At 41.8% G+C, this 20,785-nt stretch overlaps 1 protein-coding gene across 1 annotated transcript in view; it reads right to left on the bottom strand.

Moving 5' to 3' along the window:
• GALNT17 (polypeptide N-acetylgalactosaminyltransferase 17) overlaps nucleotides 1–20,785 on the bottom strand; it is a 636,606-nt gene that overhangs the window by 162,973 nt on the left and 452,848 nt on the right. Inside the window, exon 6 of the mRNA XM_077482320.1 lies at nucleotides 16,176–16,293. Within this exon, the coding sequence (XP_077338446.1) occupies nucleotides 16,176–16,293 (118 nt within the window). The remainder of the gene's footprint in view (nucleotides 1–16,175; nucleotides 16,294–20,785) is intronic.

Here is a 20,785-nt window from a genome sequence, read left to right as displayed (position 1 = left end):
AGGGGGGATTGATGAGATGAACGGAGGAACCCCAAATGGGAGATTAGTATTAACAGGCTCCCCACATAGCAAGCTGATTGAGACCCTGGAAGCGGACTCATTCCAGTGTAGATGTCCCACAGTAAAAATGATGTTAAAGCTATGGGATATAGTTAAAAAAAAAATGGGATATAGTAAAATAACAAAGTATACACCTCTTTGGAACAATAAGAAGCTACAGGAAATATGGCGGGTTGGAAAAATTTTAGAATGGGAAAAATGCGGTATTGTAAGGCTTAGCCATTTATATGGCGGCAGGGGTATCAAATCTTTTGATCAACTGCAAAAAGAATTTAAGATATCACAAAATTCATTCTATGCTTATATACAAGTGAGGCATGCCTTAAAGACCCAGTTTGGAAATGTATCATTAACATGGGAAGAACTGCCCTTGCTATATCCAGTAGCACAAGTAGGACCTACTAAAGGATTAATATCTAAACTCTATGCCCAGCTGAGTGAACAGACTAACAGCGAGAGGAAAGGGAGGGTTGAGAAGGGGAAATGGGAGCATGATCTAGGTAATATAACAAGGGCACAGTGGAAAAATATCCTATCAGCATGCCCAAAGGTCTCGGTTTCTCCTCCCCATAGGATTTCCCATCTGATGGTAATTAACAGAGCATATTATACTCCCCAGAAATTATTTAGATTTGGCAAGAGAACGGATGACCGTTGCCCCAGATGTGGGGGGTCAGGGAATTTAATACATATGCTCTGGAAATGTCCTAAATTATTCAGATACTGGGAAGGAGTGGCAGAGACAATAAGTAGGGTCTTTGGGACCGTGATAGAATTAAACCCCATAGTGTGTATTTTAGGATATAGAAATGAGGAAGTAGAGAGAAAGGGAGTAACAACGGTAATTTTAAGATGTCTATTCCAAGCCAGAAGAATGATTGCTAGGAGATGGCAATCAAATCTAGCCCCCACAGTAGAGGATTGGATGAGTGCTGTAAATGAATATTTATATAAGGAGAGAGCAGTATACGCAAAACGAAATAACTTAAAAGAGTTCAATAGAAATTGGAGAGATTGGATAGAAGAGATGCACACCCCAGTTTAAATCACGATAGGAAAAGGAAGAAGAGAGGGGGAGGGGGGATGGGTACTGGGAGAGAGCAGGGTGGGGGGATGGGTAATGGGAGGGAGCTGGGTAGAGGACATTAAAGGTATGGGAAGCATTATAACATATTCACGACACATGGTAGGATAAAAGCACAAAAGATATATACTGGAGGGGAGGAGGGGGGGGGGGGTTTGTATTGTTAGAAAGGGTGGGAGGGAGGGGGGCGGGGTATATCACTAGGAAAAATGTAGGAACTGTAAAAATACTCGAGGAAGGATAAAGGGGATTATGGTATTGATTAGATATTGTTTTAATTTTGCTAAGTAGATGTGATGTATGGATGTTTTTTTTCATCTCCCCCCCTTCTTAGAACTTTAAAACTCAGGCCTCTGAAAGGAAGGAATATGTATTGAAATTTAGGTAATGTTATTTTAAGATGTGGTCTGTATACTGTGAAAATTTAATAAAGATTAATATGGAAAAAAAAAAAAAAAAAAAAGTGCCCATACCAATAACAGCGCTCGCATTCCTTACTCCAGACCCGAAAATAACACATGGGGAAATACAACATTTAATCTATACCTGACCTGATAGAACAAGAGCGAGTCAAACTGTTCTCAGAGCTTAAATCTAGATACTCACTGCTTGTTACAGAATTTATGACCTATGACCTATGCCAGAGTAACTAGAATCTTAACCAGAATCTTAACCACCACAAAAATGCATCATATATCCCTACCAGAATCTATTTGGGATATGCGCAGGCATGTACTGGCCATTGAGACTACAGGGAGTTTCCCAGTGGGCCGATGGCTCAGTGGGCCGGTTTCAGTGACAAAGTAATGGCTGCACGGCTTGCCCTCAACTTCATGCAGTGATGTGAGAAAGATGAGAAAAATACAGAGGAGAATAAGTGAAATAATAAAAGAGGTTAGTGAGGATTCCTTATGTTGTGCTACTTATATTTTTTGCCCAATTGCGTATAGTTTTAGATACTGTTTTTGAGCTTGTTTGCAAAATTAAAGTGGGCTGGTCTGGATGAAGTCCAGGGCCAAATTTTTGTCCCAGTCCAGCCTTGGATATGTGGCATCCTTCATCCATGCACAAAAAGGGAATAACAGAAATTTACAACATACTTCACAACAAAATGCACTTCCAAACCTCAAAACCTCTTAAATGGGAAACAGATTTAAACATAGAAATTTCCCAAACTCAATGGATCCGAGTGATAAAATTTAACTATACCCACACCAAATGCTCCAATTTCAGGGAAGCTGCCCAGGAGATACACCTGAGATGATATAAAACACCATACACACTAGCAAAGTACATGGAGAATACCTCCAAATTATGCTGGAGAGACTGTGAGCACTTGGGCAATTTAGTTCACATGCTGTGGTTTTGTGCCTCTCTACGTAGCTCCTGGGCAGCAATAGCAAAACTGATAGCAAACGTAACAGGAGTCCTAAATATACCTTAAAGCTAAGCAAGCCCTCTTAAGCATTGATATAGATATATATCCATCTCCAAGCTGCAAGTTAGTAATGCATATCTTATACGCAGCTCATTTGGTCATTGCACGTAAGTGGAAATCCAACATTTCCCCGTCCCTAAGAGAAGTACTGAATCTGATTGATGACTCTTACACATACGAGAAATCTATTACATTTAAAGAAGGTGCTCTAAAAGGATTTGCAAAACGTTAGTCACTGTGGGAATAATTCTATAAAAAATACTACATAACATAGTAAGGGAGATATTAAATATTGGGAGCATGAATTCGTTTAGCACACCTACTTGGTACTAGACACACACACACGCAATATCAATTATACGAGAGATTAATATTGCAATAATATGGTTAACCCCGGTAAAGGGTCCATAAGATATGGAAGTTGTTCTATAAGTGATAGAAATAATCCAACTCAACTGCATTAAGATGGCATAGTTATGTATTGGTTGATACAACAAGTTGTATGCACATGCAAATGTTTTTATTGTTTATTACAGAAACTTACAGTTGGAATAACATTATTAAGATTAGTGATGGACGAACTTCCGACGGGACGTTTCGCGAACGCGGCCGATAGTTCGCGAACCGGAACGTTCGCGGCGGGCCCCATTGACTTCAATGGGAGGCGAACTTCGCAAATCTACAGGTCAAATTTGCAGCCACAAAATAATTAATAGCTGTGCAAACATAGTCCCACCACATGGCCAATGACATAACACATGTATGAGGTGAATCTGGGATCGACAACTACAAGCATTCTTTTTTTATATGGGAAATTGTTGTGACAATTCAGGACTGTGGAGCGCATGAAGGCAATGGAGGAGAGGGAAGGTCAGGGTAGGCAGAGAGGGTGCAGGAGATGATCACCAGCAGTGGGACATACAGCAATGACACCTGCACCGTGATAGAGTCATCTGACAACAGCACCGTGATAGAGAGCACTGACATCAGCAGCGTGACATACAGCAATGACACCTGCACCGTGATAGAGTCATCTGACAACAGCACCGTGATAGAGAGCACTGACATTAGCAGCGTGACATAAAGCACTAACACCAGCACCGTGATATATAGCACTGACAGCAGCACCGTGATAGAGAGTACTGACATCAGCACCGTGATATACAGCACTGACACCTGCACCGTAAGCAGCCCCAGGAGGAAGTCAGCATAGCACAGGGATGGTGGGAGCCCCTCATAATGAGCATAACACAGGGATGGTGGGAACCCCTCATAATGAGCATAGCACAGGGATGGTGGGAGCCCCTCATAATAAGCAGCCCCAGGAGGATGTCAGCATAGCACAGGGATGGTGGGAGCCCCTCATAATAAGCAGCCCCAGGAGGATGTCAGCATAGCACAGGGATGGTGGGAGCCCCTCATAATAAGCAGCCCCAGTAGAAATATGACACCGCTCAACCTCTTCAAAGAGGAGGGTACGGGCATATAGTACGGTGTGCTTTTTTTGGACAAGGAAGTGAGCCAAATGAAGAAAGAAGGTCTCTGTGCTCGATTAAAAAAATTGTTTATAGACATATACATGGTCTACTGGTCACATGTGTTGAATTCCTCCGAGATCCATGCCTCGTTCATTTTTAGAAATGTTAAATTAACACTGTCGTGAGCTAGGCGAGTACGCTTATCGGTCACGATCCCCCCTGCTGCGCTGAACGTCCTTTCGGACAGGACACTGGATGAGGGGCAAGCCAACAGTTCGATTGCAAATTGGGCAAGCTCTGGCCAGAGGTCAAGCCTGCCCACCCAGTAGTCCAGGGGTTCATCACTCCTCAGAGCGTCCACATCGGCCGTTAACCTAATGTAGTCGGACACCTGACGGTCTAGGCGTTCCCTGATGCTGGATCCGCATGGCACCTGTCAAAGGGTCGGCTGAAAGAATTACCTCATATCCGAAGTCACCAACACATCTTCAAACCGGCCTCTTCTCGCAGGCGCTCTTGGATTGGTACCCGCAACTCCTTCTCTGGGAGTGGGAATTGCTCCTCTGCCAGCACACGCAAAGGCAGAATGCAGCATTTCTCGAAGCAAGGCCTGGAAGTGCTCCATTCTGCCAGCCCTCTGTGACAGCGGTAACATTTCCGCCATTTTGTGTTTGTACCGGGGGTCTAAGTACGTTGCCACCCAGTACTGGTCCTTGACCCTTATGCTTTTTATACGGGGGTCCCTATTAAAACACTGGAGCATGAAGGCCCCCATTTGCACTAAAGTGGAAGCGGTGTGGTGGCCTGGCTCCTGCTCATCATCCAGGATAATGCCGTCCTCTTCATTCTCCTCTCCCCATCCACGCACAACAGGGATCCCAGAAAGGTTTAAAGCATGCTCTTCTTGCTCCTCCTCATCTGCCCCGGCACCATCCTCCTCTGACTCCTCTTCAGACTCCTGTTGTTCACTTGTCTCAGATAGAGTAGCCCCCCTGGGAATTCATACAGCATTGCGACTTCCTCATCTTCCCGCTCCTGCTCCTCCACAGCTTGATCAATGACGCAATGCAATGCACGCTCCATAAAGAAGGCATAAGGTACCATGTCACTGATGGCGCCATGGCTGCGACTGACCAGTTTGGTGATCTCCTCAAATGGGCGCAGAAGTCTGCATGCGTCGCGCATGAGCAGCCACTGGCGCGGTGAAAAAAAACCCAGCTCCCCAGAACCTGTTCTGCCGCAGAGTTCATACAGGTAGACATTAACTTCACGTTTCTGCTGGAGCAGCCTATCAAGCATATAGAAGGTTGAGTTCCATCGCGTCGGGCAATCGCAAATAAGACGTCTGACCGGCAGATTGTGTCGCCGCTGAATGTCAGCAAGGCAAGCCATGGCCGTGTAAGATCTTCTGAAATGGGCCGAGATTTTCCTTGCCTGCCGCAAGATGTCCTGGACCCCAGGGTATTTGACAAGGAATCGCTGCACGACCAAGTTTAAGACGTGTGCCATGCATGGCACGTGCGTGATTTTGCCCTGTTTCAATTCTCTAAGCAGATTGGCACCATTGTCACACACCACTTTACCAACTGTCAAATTGAGAGGTGGTAGCCACTGATCTGCCTGTGAACGCAAAGCTGAAAGGAGTGCCGGGCCAGTGTGGCTCATGGCTTCCAGGCACAACAGACGCAGCACGGCATGGCAACGTCTCACCTGGCATGTCGAATAGGTTCTGGGGAGCTTGGGCGGCGCAGCAGAACAGACGCTAGCAGCGGAAAAGGAGGAGTCAGCCGAAGAGGAGAGGGAGGAGGATGGAGTAAGAGGAGAAGGAGAAGAAGAGTCAGGCCTGCATGCAATCCGTGGCGGTAAAACCAAATCTACACGGGTGCCACGGGTTACATGCTTGATGGCCGTCAGAAGGTTCACTCAGTGAGCAGTAAAAGTGATATACCTTCCCTGCCCGTGTTTGCTTGACCACGTGTCTGTGGTCAGACGTATCTTGGCACCGACACTGTGTGCCAGAGATACATTCACTTGCCGCTGAACATGGCCATATAGCTCTGGGATGCCCTTCTCTGAGAAATACTTCCTTCCTGGGACCTTCCATTGTGGTGTTCCAAAGGCCTCCGAGTCCACCAGTTTATATGGCAGTAGTTGGCGGGCTATGAGTTCTGACAAGCCAGCCGTCAACCGTTGGGCAAGAGGGTTATCCGGCGTCATAATTTTTTTACGCTCGAACATTAGGCCCACAGAAGCCTGCCTTTTTGCAGAAAAACGTGAGCTTGGCGTTATGGAAAGTGGAGTGGAGGACAATTGTGAGGAGAGAGGAGAAGGAGAAGTAGAAGACGAGGCTGGACGGTGAGAGCCTGGAGTGTGGCTTTGTGTGTTCCGTTGCTCCCACTCGGCTCGGTGATGGCTGCTCATGTGCCTTCTTAAGGCGGTCGTCCCTAGGTGAGTGTTGGGCTTACCGCGACTAATGCGTTGACTGCAAAGATTACAGATGGCAACGCTATTGTCAGCAGCGGACACGTTAAAAAAAGCCCACACTGCGGAGCCATGTGCCGGTGACCTGGGAGCACCAGATGTGACCGTACATGGTCGATGACTCGCCTCTGATACATTTGCAGTCTGCTTTGTCCCTCCTGTGCAATGTAAGTTATTCCTGCTTCTCCTCCCTATCTGCTGGTCCATATCTCCCTCTGAACTCCCCTCCTCTTCCTCTCTTGTGGGCACCCACGTGACATCACTAGACACGTCATCATCGACGTCACCTTCCCCACCGCTATAAGTAGAGATCTCAGAGTAGGCAGCAACACCGGGGACCAAAGCAGTTGTTGCTACCTCCTCTTCCTGATCCAATACCAAGAGTGGCTGCGCATCAGAAATGTCTTGATATGGATCGGAAAATAATTCCTGTGACTCAAGCGGAAGGTATGTGGTGGTGGTGGTGGTGTTGGTGGTAGTGTCTTTGGGGGTGCACATATCAGAGAGTGAAGAAGAGGGTGCAGATCGAGAGGATGAGGAGGGTGCAGAAGAGTAAGGCTGAGTGAGCCACTCAACCAAGTCTGGTGCGTCCTTTAAAGTAATTGAACGCACCTTCTGCAACTTCCCACTTTGGCTCAAGCCTGTTGCTCTTGCCCTACCCCTACCACCCCTGCGGAAGGGCCTGCCTCTTCCTCTGCCTGTCATATTTTAAATGACCCTGTGACAAAACTCTCAGTCACTATACCCATGAAGGACTGCTGCAGTATAGGGCAGCGGTCAGCAGTAGTGCACCTCAACCCTATGTATTGTGGACCTATACCAGTCCTTATAGAATAGCAGACTGTACCTCACTCAACCCTATGTACTGTAGTACCCTATACCTTACCAGTCCTTATAAGGACCTTTGTGGAACAAGTAGGTTGTGTGTGAGTGATTAGCAGACTGTACGTCAGTCCCTATACCGATGAAGGACTGCTGCAGTATAGGGCAGTGGTCAGCAGTAGTGCACCTCAACCCTATGTATTGTGGACCTATACCAGTCCTTATAGAATAGCAGACTGTACCTCACTCAACCCTATGTACTGTAGTACCCTATACCTTACCAGTCCTTATAAGGACCTTTGTGGAAAAAGTAGGTTGTGTGTGAGTGATTAGCAGACTGTACGTCAGTCCCTGTACCGATGAAGGACTGCTGCAGTATAGGGCAGCGGTCAGCAGTAGTGCACCTCAACCCTATGTATTGTGGACCTATACCAGTCCTTATAGAATAGCAGACTATACCTCACTCAACCCTATGTACTGTAGTACCCTATACCTTACCACTCCTTATAAGGACCTTTGTGGAAAAAGTAGGTTGTGTGTGAGTGATTAGCAGACTGTACGTCAGTCCCTGTACCGATGAAGGACTGCTGCAGTATAGGGCAGCGGTCAGCAGTAGTGCACCTCAACCCTATGTATTGTGGACCTATACCAGTCCTTATAGAATTGCAGACTGTACCTCACTCAACCCTATGTACTGTAGCACCCTAGACAGACCAAGTTACCAGTCCTTATAAGGACCTTTGTGGAACAAGTAGGTTGTGTGTGAGTGATTAGCAGACTGTACGTCAGTCCCTATACCGATGAAGGACTGCTACGGTATAGGGCAGCGGTCAGCAGTAGTGCACCTCAACCCTATGTATTGTGGACCTATACCAGTCCTTATAGAATAGCAGACTGTACCTCACTCAACCCTATGTACTATAGCACCCTACACCAGGTTATTACCTTACCAGTCCTTATAAGGACCTTTGTGGAACAAGTAGGTTGTGAATGATTAGAAGACTGCAGCAGAAGGGCAGCAGTCAAGTATAATATTCTTTCTATATTTGGAAGAAAGAATATTATACGTGTACAAGCCTATTACCATACCACTGATACCAGTCCTGAAAAGAACCTTTGTGGACCTAATATAGTAACAGCTACTGATTAAACTGACCCTCACTGCCTCACACACTGCTTCCTGCCTGTCCCTATATAAACTGACAAAACAGAGGCTACTGGAACAATAACTGGAATAGCACTTTTGTGGACCTGATAGTAACAGCTAATGACTAAACTGACTGTCCCTACAGCAGACACACCGTCCTGTCCCTTTCTCTAAACTGACAAAAGACAGTTTGCAACAATCAGTAGCACAGCAAACCTATGTCCTGAACTACACCTAACACCTATACCAGTCCTGAAAAGAACTTTTGGCTAGCGATTTGGGTCACTGCAATCTCTCCCTGCTCCACACAGCAACCTCTCCCTATAGTGACAGAAGAAAGAATGTAAAATGGCCGCCGGATCGGGTGTATTTATAAGTTAGGGGGAACGTCCAAGTGTCCATGTGCTGTAATGTCTCAATTGGCTGTTCTGTACCCCATGATGGATGTGTCATCATAGGTCAAAGTTCTTTTACACAGAAAACACGGAAGTCCGCCGGGCGAACAGCGGCAATAGTCCGCCGATCGGGCGAATCGCGAACAGCCGGAATTCGCTGCGAAACGACCGCCGGGCGAACCGTTCGGCCATCACTAATTAAGATCAATAATAGTGTAAGGAGTCTGCAGAACTCCAATATTTTGTATGTATATATCCTTGATTTTTGAAAACTCAATAAAAAATATTTTGGAAAAAAAAGGGAACATTTTGTCTCTGCTTTTTCACAAGAAAAAAAATACATTAAAAACATATAAAAGTATACAGTGGGAACATTTACAAATTGTTGGATTTCTCAGGTCAGAGGTGAGTCAAGAAAATGAGTACCATGAATTTTCAGATTTCATGTACAACATTAATTACTTTTTTGATACATGGTTGAATGCAATGTTTATGTGCAAAAAATGCTTTGATTATATGATAATATTTTGTATGTGGTTTCCTGAAATATAATTGTACCTTCTATTGTCTTTTTTCATATTCAAGGTATGTTCCAGCAAAATCGCTTTAAAAGCAAAAGTGGAAATACACATTTGAACACTTTGCTTACTTTGACATTCAATTTGGCATCAAGCATTGACTTATCAAGGGTCAGATACAATGTAACAAAGAAATTGTCATGGTGAATGAACTAGCAGAGCGGTGCATGTCAAGTCTTTTGTACAATCTTCACTCTTCAAAGCAAAGTGACAGAAAATTACAAGATGTGAAGAAAAAGAAGAGCATACAAATCACAGAGCATTCTGATTTGTATCATCACTGTTCATGTCTTTGTTTTTTAAAATCATTGAAGATCCCTTATAATATGCAGGTACTATATAGGGAATAATAGCAAAAGCAGCAATATATCGCTTTTCTAATGTTCAGATGTACTGCTTGCAGAAGTCATCATTTGTCTAGTTTTAGCCTTGTTATAGTGGGTGGCTGGCACATAAATGCTGTTGTAGATATAAACAAGGTTTACCATCTGCAACAGGGTAACAGTGACAAGCTTCATTTGCATGCATATCATATTTTCAGACCCCTGCATTTCTGAGAAATAATTCTGTGTAATCTGTGTTGATCAAATGTATTGGTTTGTTTCCAGAGATAATCATAAGTGTATCGTGGTTCAAAATTCCAGAAGCAATTGATCTCATAAAATCAATATCAAGCACAGGACTCCAATTATAGGTTTGTGAAATGAGGTTTACATTTAGGACTATTAACCCAATTTCTAGTTATATGCATATTATATCATTTAAATTGGTAATACCAAATGTTTTTCTTAGAGTGGGGATGTAAGATAAATGGATTGTTTTAAATAGGACTTTAGGCCCATTCCTTGAAGCAATTTTACACCCTATAGTATAGTCATATTACTAATCTTGCCTGTATGTAACATTTTTCATAAATTTCTTTTAGTCTGCATTTTTTTTTCAGGTATATAGATTTGGATGACAACAGAACAGAAAAGTGCTTAGAGAGGGGCTTGAAAATGACAGAACTAGGACACAAATGTGATTTATACACAGCAGATTCATCTCAACCCCTCTAGTGAAATCTTTTGCATTCCAAGTTTAAACTATACATGGATCGATTGCCAACTAGGTAAGCTCTGGGTTTTTTGCAATAACCACTCAAAGTAAACCACAGGTGCAAGACTGAGGGGTCTGTTTATTAATGTGGTCACCCAAGATTCAAGCAACTTTAACTCATAATTCATACATTTTCTTAAGTGAATCCTATGTAAAAAATGTGTGCATATTGTGTAAAGATCTGATTAGGTGACAACAGTGGAACACGGGCCCCGAAGTCTTATATAAACCCATGAGCAACTGCAGAATATGTGATTCACACTCATATGCATTTATCATCAAATCCAGAATACGAACATCTTATACATGCAGTGGCCAGATGACTTTGCTAAGTTTCACAAAAAGTTTTGCTTAATTATCGGATGAGTTTTACCCAAAGATGAGCTCAGTTACAAATGATTGAATGTGCCTTTGTGTGAAATGATTTGAGTTTTCTGACCACTGGATTAATGCTGAAGGTTTTACAATAAACATTTGTTTTTTGCAATTAGATTAGTGTGAATTGTGTGCTTTCCAAGATTAATTCTAGAATTGCTAAACCTGGTAATTATTATGTATATGCAGTAGTCATTATAAGAAATTTTTTGACATAACTGAATTTGACTATCAAGGATGAGCCAAAGGAGAACATTGAAGGGGGAAGCTGGTTCTCCTGCAGTTCATAAGAGGAGAGCCTCGCTTACATTTAAAGCAAGACCTCCCAACCTGTGTAGAAGATGCACTGGGAGTGGCTACTGCATTCATAGAGCCTACAAACAGTAGTTACAGGTACCATTTGTTAATACATTGTAAACATGTTTTTACATTGTATTTTTGGTTTTCAGGCTATATCAGTGGTCATCAACCCTGTCCTCAGGGCCCACTAACAGGCCAGGTTTTATGTATTACCTTGGGAGATGAAGACTAGAATACTCCAATCACTGAGCAGCAAATTATATCACCTGTGATGTATTTCAGTCATCTTGCAAACCTGGCCTGTTAGTGGGCCCTGAGGACAAGGTTTATGACCACTGAGCTATATGAAGAAAGCTACACTGCTTGCAGACTTTATTCATAAATATGTAAAACTTATTATTACAATAAACTTTTGTCAGTGCTTACATGCTAATCAATTTTTTTTTATGTGCACATAATATGAATCCCAGCAAACCTGTAATAACATTTTTTTAAATTGTTTTATCTAATTTATTTGTTTATTTTTGGAGTGCAAAAATAAAAATACATGTCATAAACTATATTTCCGCCTCAATTTTCCACAATTTAATTTTAGGGACATGTTGCAACCTTTTATTAGTTATAAGCTACCTTGCTTATCAGATTGAAGAACAAAAATGTGTCTTTACCATGATCATTACAACAAACAAAGGTAGAAACCTCTGGGAGGAGTACCCCTGGACAGTCACAAGCCAGCCATGTAAACTGTCAAATCAGGTTTCTGATATTCCCATGAAGTCAAAATCCTCCTCATGTATCAACAGTTCCAGTTCTTCCATGTTATTATTCAAACCTTTTAGCATTTGTAAATATTTTAATTTTGTACAAGCGCATATTTTCTCCTTGTTTGTTTTGAGGCTGCAAAAGGATTCTTCCAGTACACATGCATCGGTCTTAGGCACTCTAGTTACATTGCCCACAGTAGCACCCTCTGACTCTTGCTCACTGCCTGGTATAGAATCCTGTGATTCCCCCCACTACTTAATTTAAAAGTTCCTCCAACCTTTTGCCTATCTTCTCTCCCACAAGAACCACACCCTCCCCAGCAGTCTCTCTCTGCTATAAAGCTGGGAACTGACCTAAAAGTCATCTCAGTTTTCCATGAATTCAAAATCTTCCTTCTTGCGCCAGTTCCTCAGCCACTTGTGAAGTTTCTTAAGCTCCTGCTAGAGATTAGCGCTATTGAAGTTCTAGTCCTACCAGTTCTTGTATTTCTGTTGTAAATACAAAACTGCATGCAATCTTATTGCTTTTATTCTCAAACATTAGGACCTGTCAGAGCTCCACTCTCTTCTATGGGGATTGGATGAAAATGGACTGCTTGTCCGTTTTCATCTGATCCGCCAGACGGATAGAAAATAGGGTTTCCACCCATCTGCATTTAGCGGATCAGAGCGGATCAGATGTCAGCGAACATGTCACCGCTGACATCGGTCGCTCCATAGAGGTGAATGGAGAGTCCGTTCAGGTCCACCTGAAAAACTGACAGGCGGACCTGAACAGTCTGTATCTGGAAAGGGGCCTTATCACAGAAAATGAACATAGTTACATAGTTACATAGTTACATAGTTAGCCAGGTTGAAAAAAGACACAAGTCCATCCAGTTCAACCTTAAAAACAAATAAATAAAATAAAAAATAATCGTACAATCCAGATACCCAATTTTATGCCCACAATTGATCCAGAGGAAGGCGAAAAAAAAACCCAGCAGAGCATGCTCCAATTTACTACAGCAGGGGAAAAAAATTCCTTCCTGATCCCCCAATAGGCGATCGGATTTTCCCTGGATCAACTTTACCTATGTTAGTACCTAGTTATATTATGTACCATCAGGAAAGTATCCAAGCCTTTCTTAAAGCAATCTACTGAACTGGCCAGAACCACCTCTGGTGGGAGTCTATTCCACATTTTCACTGCTCTAACTGTGAAGAAACCTTTCCGTACTTGAAGCTGAAATCTCTTTTCCTCTAGACGTAAAGAGTGCCCCCATGTCCTCTGGGTTGACCGTACAGAGAACAACTCAACACCAAGTTCACTATATGGACCCCTAATATATTTGAACATGTTAATCATATCCCCCCTTAATCTCCTCTTCTCAAGAGTGAATAAATTTAGTTCCTCTAATCTCTCCTCATAGCTGAGTTCCTCCATGCCTCTTATCAGTTTGGTTGCCCTTCTCTGCACTTTCTCCAGTTCCCCGATATCCTTTTTGAGAACTGGTGCCCAAAACTGAACGGCATATTCCAGGTGAGGTCTTACTAATGATTTGAACAGGGGCAAAATTATATCTCTTTCTCTGGAGTCCATACCTCTCTTAATACAAGAAAGGACTTTGCTCGCTTTGCAAACAGCAGCTTGGCATTGCATGTTGTTATTGAGCTTATGGTCTACCAAAACCCCCAGATCCTTCTCCACTATGGATTCCCCCAGTTGTACTCCCCCTAGCATGTATGATGCATGCATATTCTTAGGCCCCAAGTGCATAACTTTACATTTATCAACATTAAACCTCATCTGCCACATAGTCGCCCAATTAGACAGTGTATTGAGGTCGGCTTGTAAATTGGAGACATCCTGTAAAGACGTTATTGCACTGCATATCTTGGTGTCATCTGCAAAGACAGAAATGTTACTTTTGATGCCAGACCCAATATCATTTATAAAGATGTTAAAAAGTAAGGGTCCCAACACTGAACCTTGAGGTACACCACTGATAACCTTAGACCATTCAGAGTAAGAGTCATTAACCACGACTCTTTGAATTCTGTCTTCTAGCCAATTTTCTATCCATTTACAAACTGATATTTCCAAACCTGTAGACTTTACCTTACACATGAGCCGTGTGTGCGGAACTGTATCGAATGCTTTTGCAAAATCCAAGTATACCACGTCCACCGCCACCCCTCTGTCCAAGGTTTTACTTACCTCCTCATAAAAAGAAATCAGATTTGTCTGACAACTTCTGTCTTTCATGAATCCATGCTGTCTGTTGCTTAAAGTGTTATTGTTCAGCAAGAACTCGTCGATGTGGTCTTTTATTAAACGCTCCAGTATCTTCCCAGCTATAGAAGTTAAGCTAACAGGTCTATAGTTACTTGGTAAAGACTTTGATCCCTTTTTAAATATAGGCACCACGTTCGCCCTGCGCCAATCCAGTGGGACTATTCCCGTCATTAATGAGTCCCTAAAAATTAGATACAATGGCTCTGAAATTACAGAGCTCAATTCTTTTAGGATCCGTGGGTGGATGCCATCAGGTCCAGGTGCTTTATCCACCTTTATTCTGTCTAAGTATTTCTGGACCATATCCCTTTTGAGCCATTGTGGATTTGGGGCTGTGTCACTACCACCCCCATTATGGACATGAGCTCCCCCATGCTCTTTTGTGTACACAGAGCTGAAGAAAGTGTTTAATAAATTAGCCTTCTCTTTGTCCCCAGTCACCAACTCTAGATTGTTTTGTAAAGGGCCTACATGCTCAGACTTGACCTTTTTACTATTAATATATTTGAAGAATTTTTTGGGGTTTGTCCTACTATCTTTTGCAATCTGTCGTTCGTTTTGAATTTTTGCATCCTTGATTTCCTTTTTACATATACTGTTAATTTCTTTGTAACATTTAAATGACACTAGTGATCCTTCATTTTTATATTTTTTAAAAGCTCTTCTCTTACAGTTTATAGCTTTTTTAACTTTGGCTGTGAGCCACATAGGTTTTGTTTTTAGCCTTTTAAACTTATTGCCCATGGGAATATACTTTGCAGTGAGGTCCCCAACAGTCTTTTTGAAGAATTCCCATTTCTGTTCTGTGCCCATTGAAGCGAATATTCTCTCCCAGTCTAAGTCCTGGAGAGTAGCCCTCATCCTTGGAAAATTAGCTCTCTTGAAGTTAAGTGTTTTTATCTTACCCGTATGTATTTCTTGTTTAGCGCTAACATCAAAGGAAATCATGTTATGATCACTGCTACCCAGGTGTTCCTTTATCTGGACATTAGTAATAAGCTCTGCATGGTTTGAGATTACCAGGTCCAACAGAGCTTCATTCCTAGTTGGGGCCTCAATAAACTGGACCATAAAATTGTCCTGTAATAGGTTTATCATTTTTTGTCCTTTAACTGTCCCAGCAGTGCCATTACTCCAGTCAATTTCTGGGTAGTTAAAATCCCCCATTATTATCACTGTCCCAGCCCTTGCAGCCCTTTCCATCTGTGCAAGGAGCTGAGTCTCCACCTCCTCATTCACATTGGGTGGTCTATAACAAACTCCAACGATTAACTTTGAACTACCCCCATCTAAATGCAGTTCCACCCATAATGCTTCGGACTCATCACACTCTCCATCCACCAGGTCCTCTTTCACACTTGCTTTGAGATCACTTCTCACATAGAGACAGACCCCGCCACCTTTCCTTTTTACCCTGTCTCTCCGAAAGAGTGCATAGCCAGGAATATTAATAGCCCAGTCATGTGAGGATTGAAGCCAAGTTTCAGCAATACCGATTACATCATAGCTCTCCTGATGCACCACAGCTTCCAACTCACCTATTTTGCTTGGCAGACTTCTGGCATTGGTGAATAAACACTTTAATGCATTATTACATTTTGCTCTGGTGTTTTTCATATTATTTTTAGTAGTACAAATTGCACTATAGTTTTCAATGGCTGTTTGCAACATGGGAAATTTCTTGACACCTGCCATATCCCACCCCCCATCTATCCCCATTCCACCCTCCATTAATGTCTGACATTACATGATTAATCAATAAAAAGTAAAAATACAATCATTTTACATGTTGCCATTTAGACATCTGTTATCTCTTTAGATCACAGTATGTACACTTTCAAGATTATGCAATACAACTATTAAAAAAAGTCACTAACCTTTATACCAAGTTCAATGTTCTCTCCTCCATACACATCCATTCCAGGATCTAGTAAGCCAATCTCCCCAAAAAATTGTCTGTTGACCACAAAGGAACAGCCAATCATTGCAGGTGTTCTATGATATAGGAAAGAAAAAAGTTTAGGAGAAAAACATTATGAGAAACAAAACATATTACAAAAATATATGTAACACTCTTGTTTTCACTTAAAAAAAAAATTACTTTTATGAAAATACAAATAACTACTTTTCTGTCAAGTTACTTATAATGTTCTTTAAAGAACTAAAGTATCTTTTATTTAACAATGCTTCTTTTTTTTCAAGGGACCGGAATTCATGCATCCGGACCCTTGCAGGATGGCGGATGCATGAATTCCAATGGGGGGGTGTTTTTTGAAGCACCTGATTATAGCTAGAGGCTTCAAAATAGGGTGTACTTCGGGCACAGGGAATGCGAACCGAGCCCACCCAGGTGTGTTACAATAGCGAATGAATATTTGCTTTTGAAACACTGATCCTCCTCCCGGCCAATCAGGAAGTGGGTCTTGAGATCTGTCACCCAATTGGCTGAAAGGACAGGTAATTCTATTGGACACCTAGGAGGAGGGGAGAAGGCGCATGGCAGAAGCGAGGAGGAATAGAGGACACAGGAGCCACTGCCCGCTGCCCAAAGCCCGCTGTCTGATGCCCACTGCCTGCTGCACAATGCCCGCTGCCCACCAGATAGATGAGATAAGTGCCGGACCGACCGGCAGACAGAGAGCGGAGAGGGATGAGATGCTGGGGGGGATGGGGTGTGCTGCCCAGCCTACTACATAGTTGGTTGTATTGGTAGATGACATAGTCAAGAGGAACAATACAAAACGGGGGGGGGGGGGGGGGGGGTAAAATAAAAATTTTAACAAAAAACTATCAAAGTCTATCAGAAGTTACTGGCTGGTGCTCAAGTTAACCTGACATCCCAAATGGGAACAAACTGTGGCAGGATGGGGGCTAGTTAACCATTCAACATAAGCAGAAAGACAATACAGTAGATACAAAGATACAACAGAAAATAATCTTAACTGAAGAACAACCAGTATGTAAAAATGATTCCTGTAAAGTTAGTACATTTTACTATTATCTCATAAGTAGACATTTCTTGTTCACCACTGAAAGAGAGGGCCTCCTAATTTCATTATACCTTAATGCATTCATAAGCTTTAGGGTGACTGAGCCAGAGTTCCCCAAATTTAAGGAATGTTGATTTATTTATTTTAAGCTCTTTATAGGCTAATAGTTTTTCAAAATGACACTGCACATTTAGTGTGCTATGACCTCATCCAGCTTAGGAGGTGTAGGAGATTTCCAATGGCTAGTAATACCAATTTTAGTTAAAAATAGTATATGAGCTATTGCTATTCAATGGGACAGTGGGTATGTCTCAATTTCTATATTCAAAAGTGCCAGTTCTGGTTTGATGGGGGAATTATCAGTTATATCACAGATCAACTCTGCTACAGACATTCAAAATGGTTGGATTTGGGCACAATATCATCAAAAATTTCCACTTAATTACAGAGTCTCCAGCAAAGCTGTGATGTGTTAGTATATATTTTGGATAACTCATAAGGGGTCATATACCATCTATAAAAAAAATTGAAATATATCCCAATGGTCAATGCATGAAGAAACCTTGTAGCTTAGGTAGATAGCCTTTCTCCATTGAACTAATGAGAAGGTTTGTGAAAGATCCATTTCCCATTTTAACATAAGGGTCCTTAGCCATTTCTGGTTTAGTACTCAGAGAAGAGTAAACAAATGAAATACCTTGTATTCCATTCTTAGTCTTGCCTAGAAGATAATACCAGATAGATATAGGATTCTCTATATTTTTCTTACAGCTATCTTAAAGCAATAAGCTGTTTTTAATACTGCCCACAAAATGCATCTAAAGTATCTTTTTTGAATGAAAATGCTCTAAACTCGCAAGCTAAAAACTGCATGCAGGCTACTCTTTTTTACCTTTTACATTAAATATATTTTTTATTATCAACATGTCATCTTGTCTAACCTGTTCATCAGACTAGTAGGAGGTAATGAAAGGGTGCCTACCATTTGAAGGAAGTCATATAAAAATATGACACATGACACAGGTAAATGATTCTGCAGGGGAGGAGTTATGGTGAAATTTGAGGCTATCTTACATAAGGCTTTGGACAAGGTGTCCAAGCAAATAACAACCCAACTCATCAAGGAAATGTGTTATTTTTGTAAGCAAACTTCCTCTTTACTAATGAGATGCATTGACATCAGCACAATTCCTGAAAGACATGAGGGTGATACTGAAGGAATGAGATCTGATAATTTGGCATTTTTTCTAATACAACTGGAGGATTTAGAAAACTGAAACTGCAAACCAAACTTCTGGTTATGGAGCCATTGTGAACCTTCAACCTATGGTAACTGCACTGCTTCAAAAAGTTAAAATACCAGCTGAGTGTCTTCAAGTTGACATAATCCATTGTGCCCTCTTCAGATGTTTAACTAATGGCCTTCCAAGGAATATCAGTGAGTGCCTATTGCAGGGTGCAATTTCAACCAATGAGAAATCGCTGAGACTTTCCATTCAAGTTATGATTTCTCTGTGGTGGGAAATATAATTAAATCACCAATAATAAACAATCAGTGCTGAGGTATATATAGACAAAGTTAAGGGTACTAAAATCCCAATATTGATAGATTTGAGAAAAAGAGAATTTTGGGGACAAATAGGATTTTTCCCGGTACCGTCACAAAACATTACAACATACGACTTTAAAATAAATGTTATTTAAATACCATCAGCATACATGATTAAAAATGTAATATTGAAATACATTTTTACATGCCACCTCTGTTTGAAATCACCAATATTGATGATGCTAAAAAATCACTGGAGTCCCTCTGGTTTCTAGATCCGAGTGACACTCCATGCTTTCCAGAGGGGCCCACGCCACAACATTCTTCATCTGATCAGTGGTGCCACTAACAGAATGCCGACTGATCTATAGACCAGCTCTTTAATGGATGACACTACAGGATTGGAATCAGTATAACCTTACTTCATTGCATCCCCTTAGGCCTGGGCATGTTTTTTTCTGCACTTGACAGGCAATCCTTGAGATTATAGATCTTATGAATCAATATTTTAGTTTACATTGAACTCTCATGTTGCCTTAACTTATGTTTGAAATTAATTGACCTAGACCAAAGACATTTTCACTGTCTACACCTACCTATCAAAGTCCTGGTGTTATGATTTGCCTGGGTCAGGACAAGGAAGGGCACTCCACACAGAATTTTGGAATATTTTGCTGACTTTACATTTCAGAGATGGCTTGACTCTGCCCTCACACTTATTGCTATCTTTTTAAGATTTATATTCCCCATTGTGGGCAGCAGATATTCTGCATATCATTAGCTTCACTATTCTTCCTATTGCTTTCCCCATTGTTCTTACGAACACTCTCTTAAAGGGAACTCCACTTTCATGGAAAATAAAATATACCAAATAATAAGAAATAGCATATACAATTGCTACACAATCAATATTGTAATTTAAGGTTTTTAAAAATGTCATTTCAATTTCAGCCTTCAGTGTTGTAATTTCCTCCCTTTGTGATTGGCAAGTCAGATTTTATGCAAATTTATTTTGCTGAGATATTCCCCAAGGGTCACTTTTTCCAAAGGGATGCAGACACAGCAACTTTTCCTACCAGGAGTGCACCAGCTGATTACAATGAACTCAGATTCTCCTATTCAAAATGGTCAAATAATAAGCTATTTCTTTAGAGCATAAACTGATAAAAATCTGCAACAAGGTTTGCTTAAAAAAATCCTTGCACTGTACATTGATCACCCCAAGTTAATCGCATATTTTCATAGCAAAATCTTTAAACCTTTGATATTCTGGGGGTTATTTACGAAAGGCAAATCCACTTTGCACTACAAGTGTAAATTACAAGTGCAAAGTACACTTGAAATTGCACTGAAAGTGCACTTAGAAGTGCAGTCACTGTACATCTGATGGGTAAATCTGAAATGAGGGGAAGCTTACCTGATTGTATTATCCAATCATGTGCAAGCTAAAATGCTGTTTTTTTTTCTTTCTTGCATGTCTCCCTTGGGTCTACAGCGAATGCACTTCCAAGTGCACTTTCAGTGCAATTTCACGTGCACTTAGCAGTAGTAGTAGTAGTAGTGCAAAGTCGATTTGCCTTTAGTAAATAACCCCCTATGTTTCAATTTTTCATACTCCTCCTTTAATGTTCTAAACCCTCTGGCATTTAAGTCTCTTTTTATGGGACTGGTGTGGTGACAATTAGGTACACTGTTGCTAGCTTACACTGGTGTCGTGATACTGGGACTGGTATAGTGACAAACAGGGACACTGTTGCTGGCATACACTGGTCTGGTGCACTGGGACTGAAGTGGCAGTGATAAGAGGCTCTGTTACTGGCATACACTAGTCTGCCACTACACCAGACCTGTTCAGCAAGCAACAGTTCTCATCACCACCATACCAGCCCTAGTGCCACCAGTCAAGAACACTGATTCTAGCTACACTTGTCTGGCGACACCGTGGCTG

Source organism: Lithobates pipiens, unplaced genomic scaffold, assembly GCF_037356315.1.
Source record: "Lithobates pipiens isolate NorthernLeopardFrog02 unplaced genomic scaffold, aLitPip1_a1.2 Scaffold_16, whole genome shotgun sequence".
In the NCBI taxonomy this organism is placed as follows: Eukaryota; Metazoa; Chordata; class Amphibia; order Anura; family Ranidae; genus Lithobates; species Lithobates pipiens.
The sequence above is the reverse complement of the archived record's forward strand: the minus strand, read 5'-3'. Positions and strand labels throughout refer to the sequence as shown.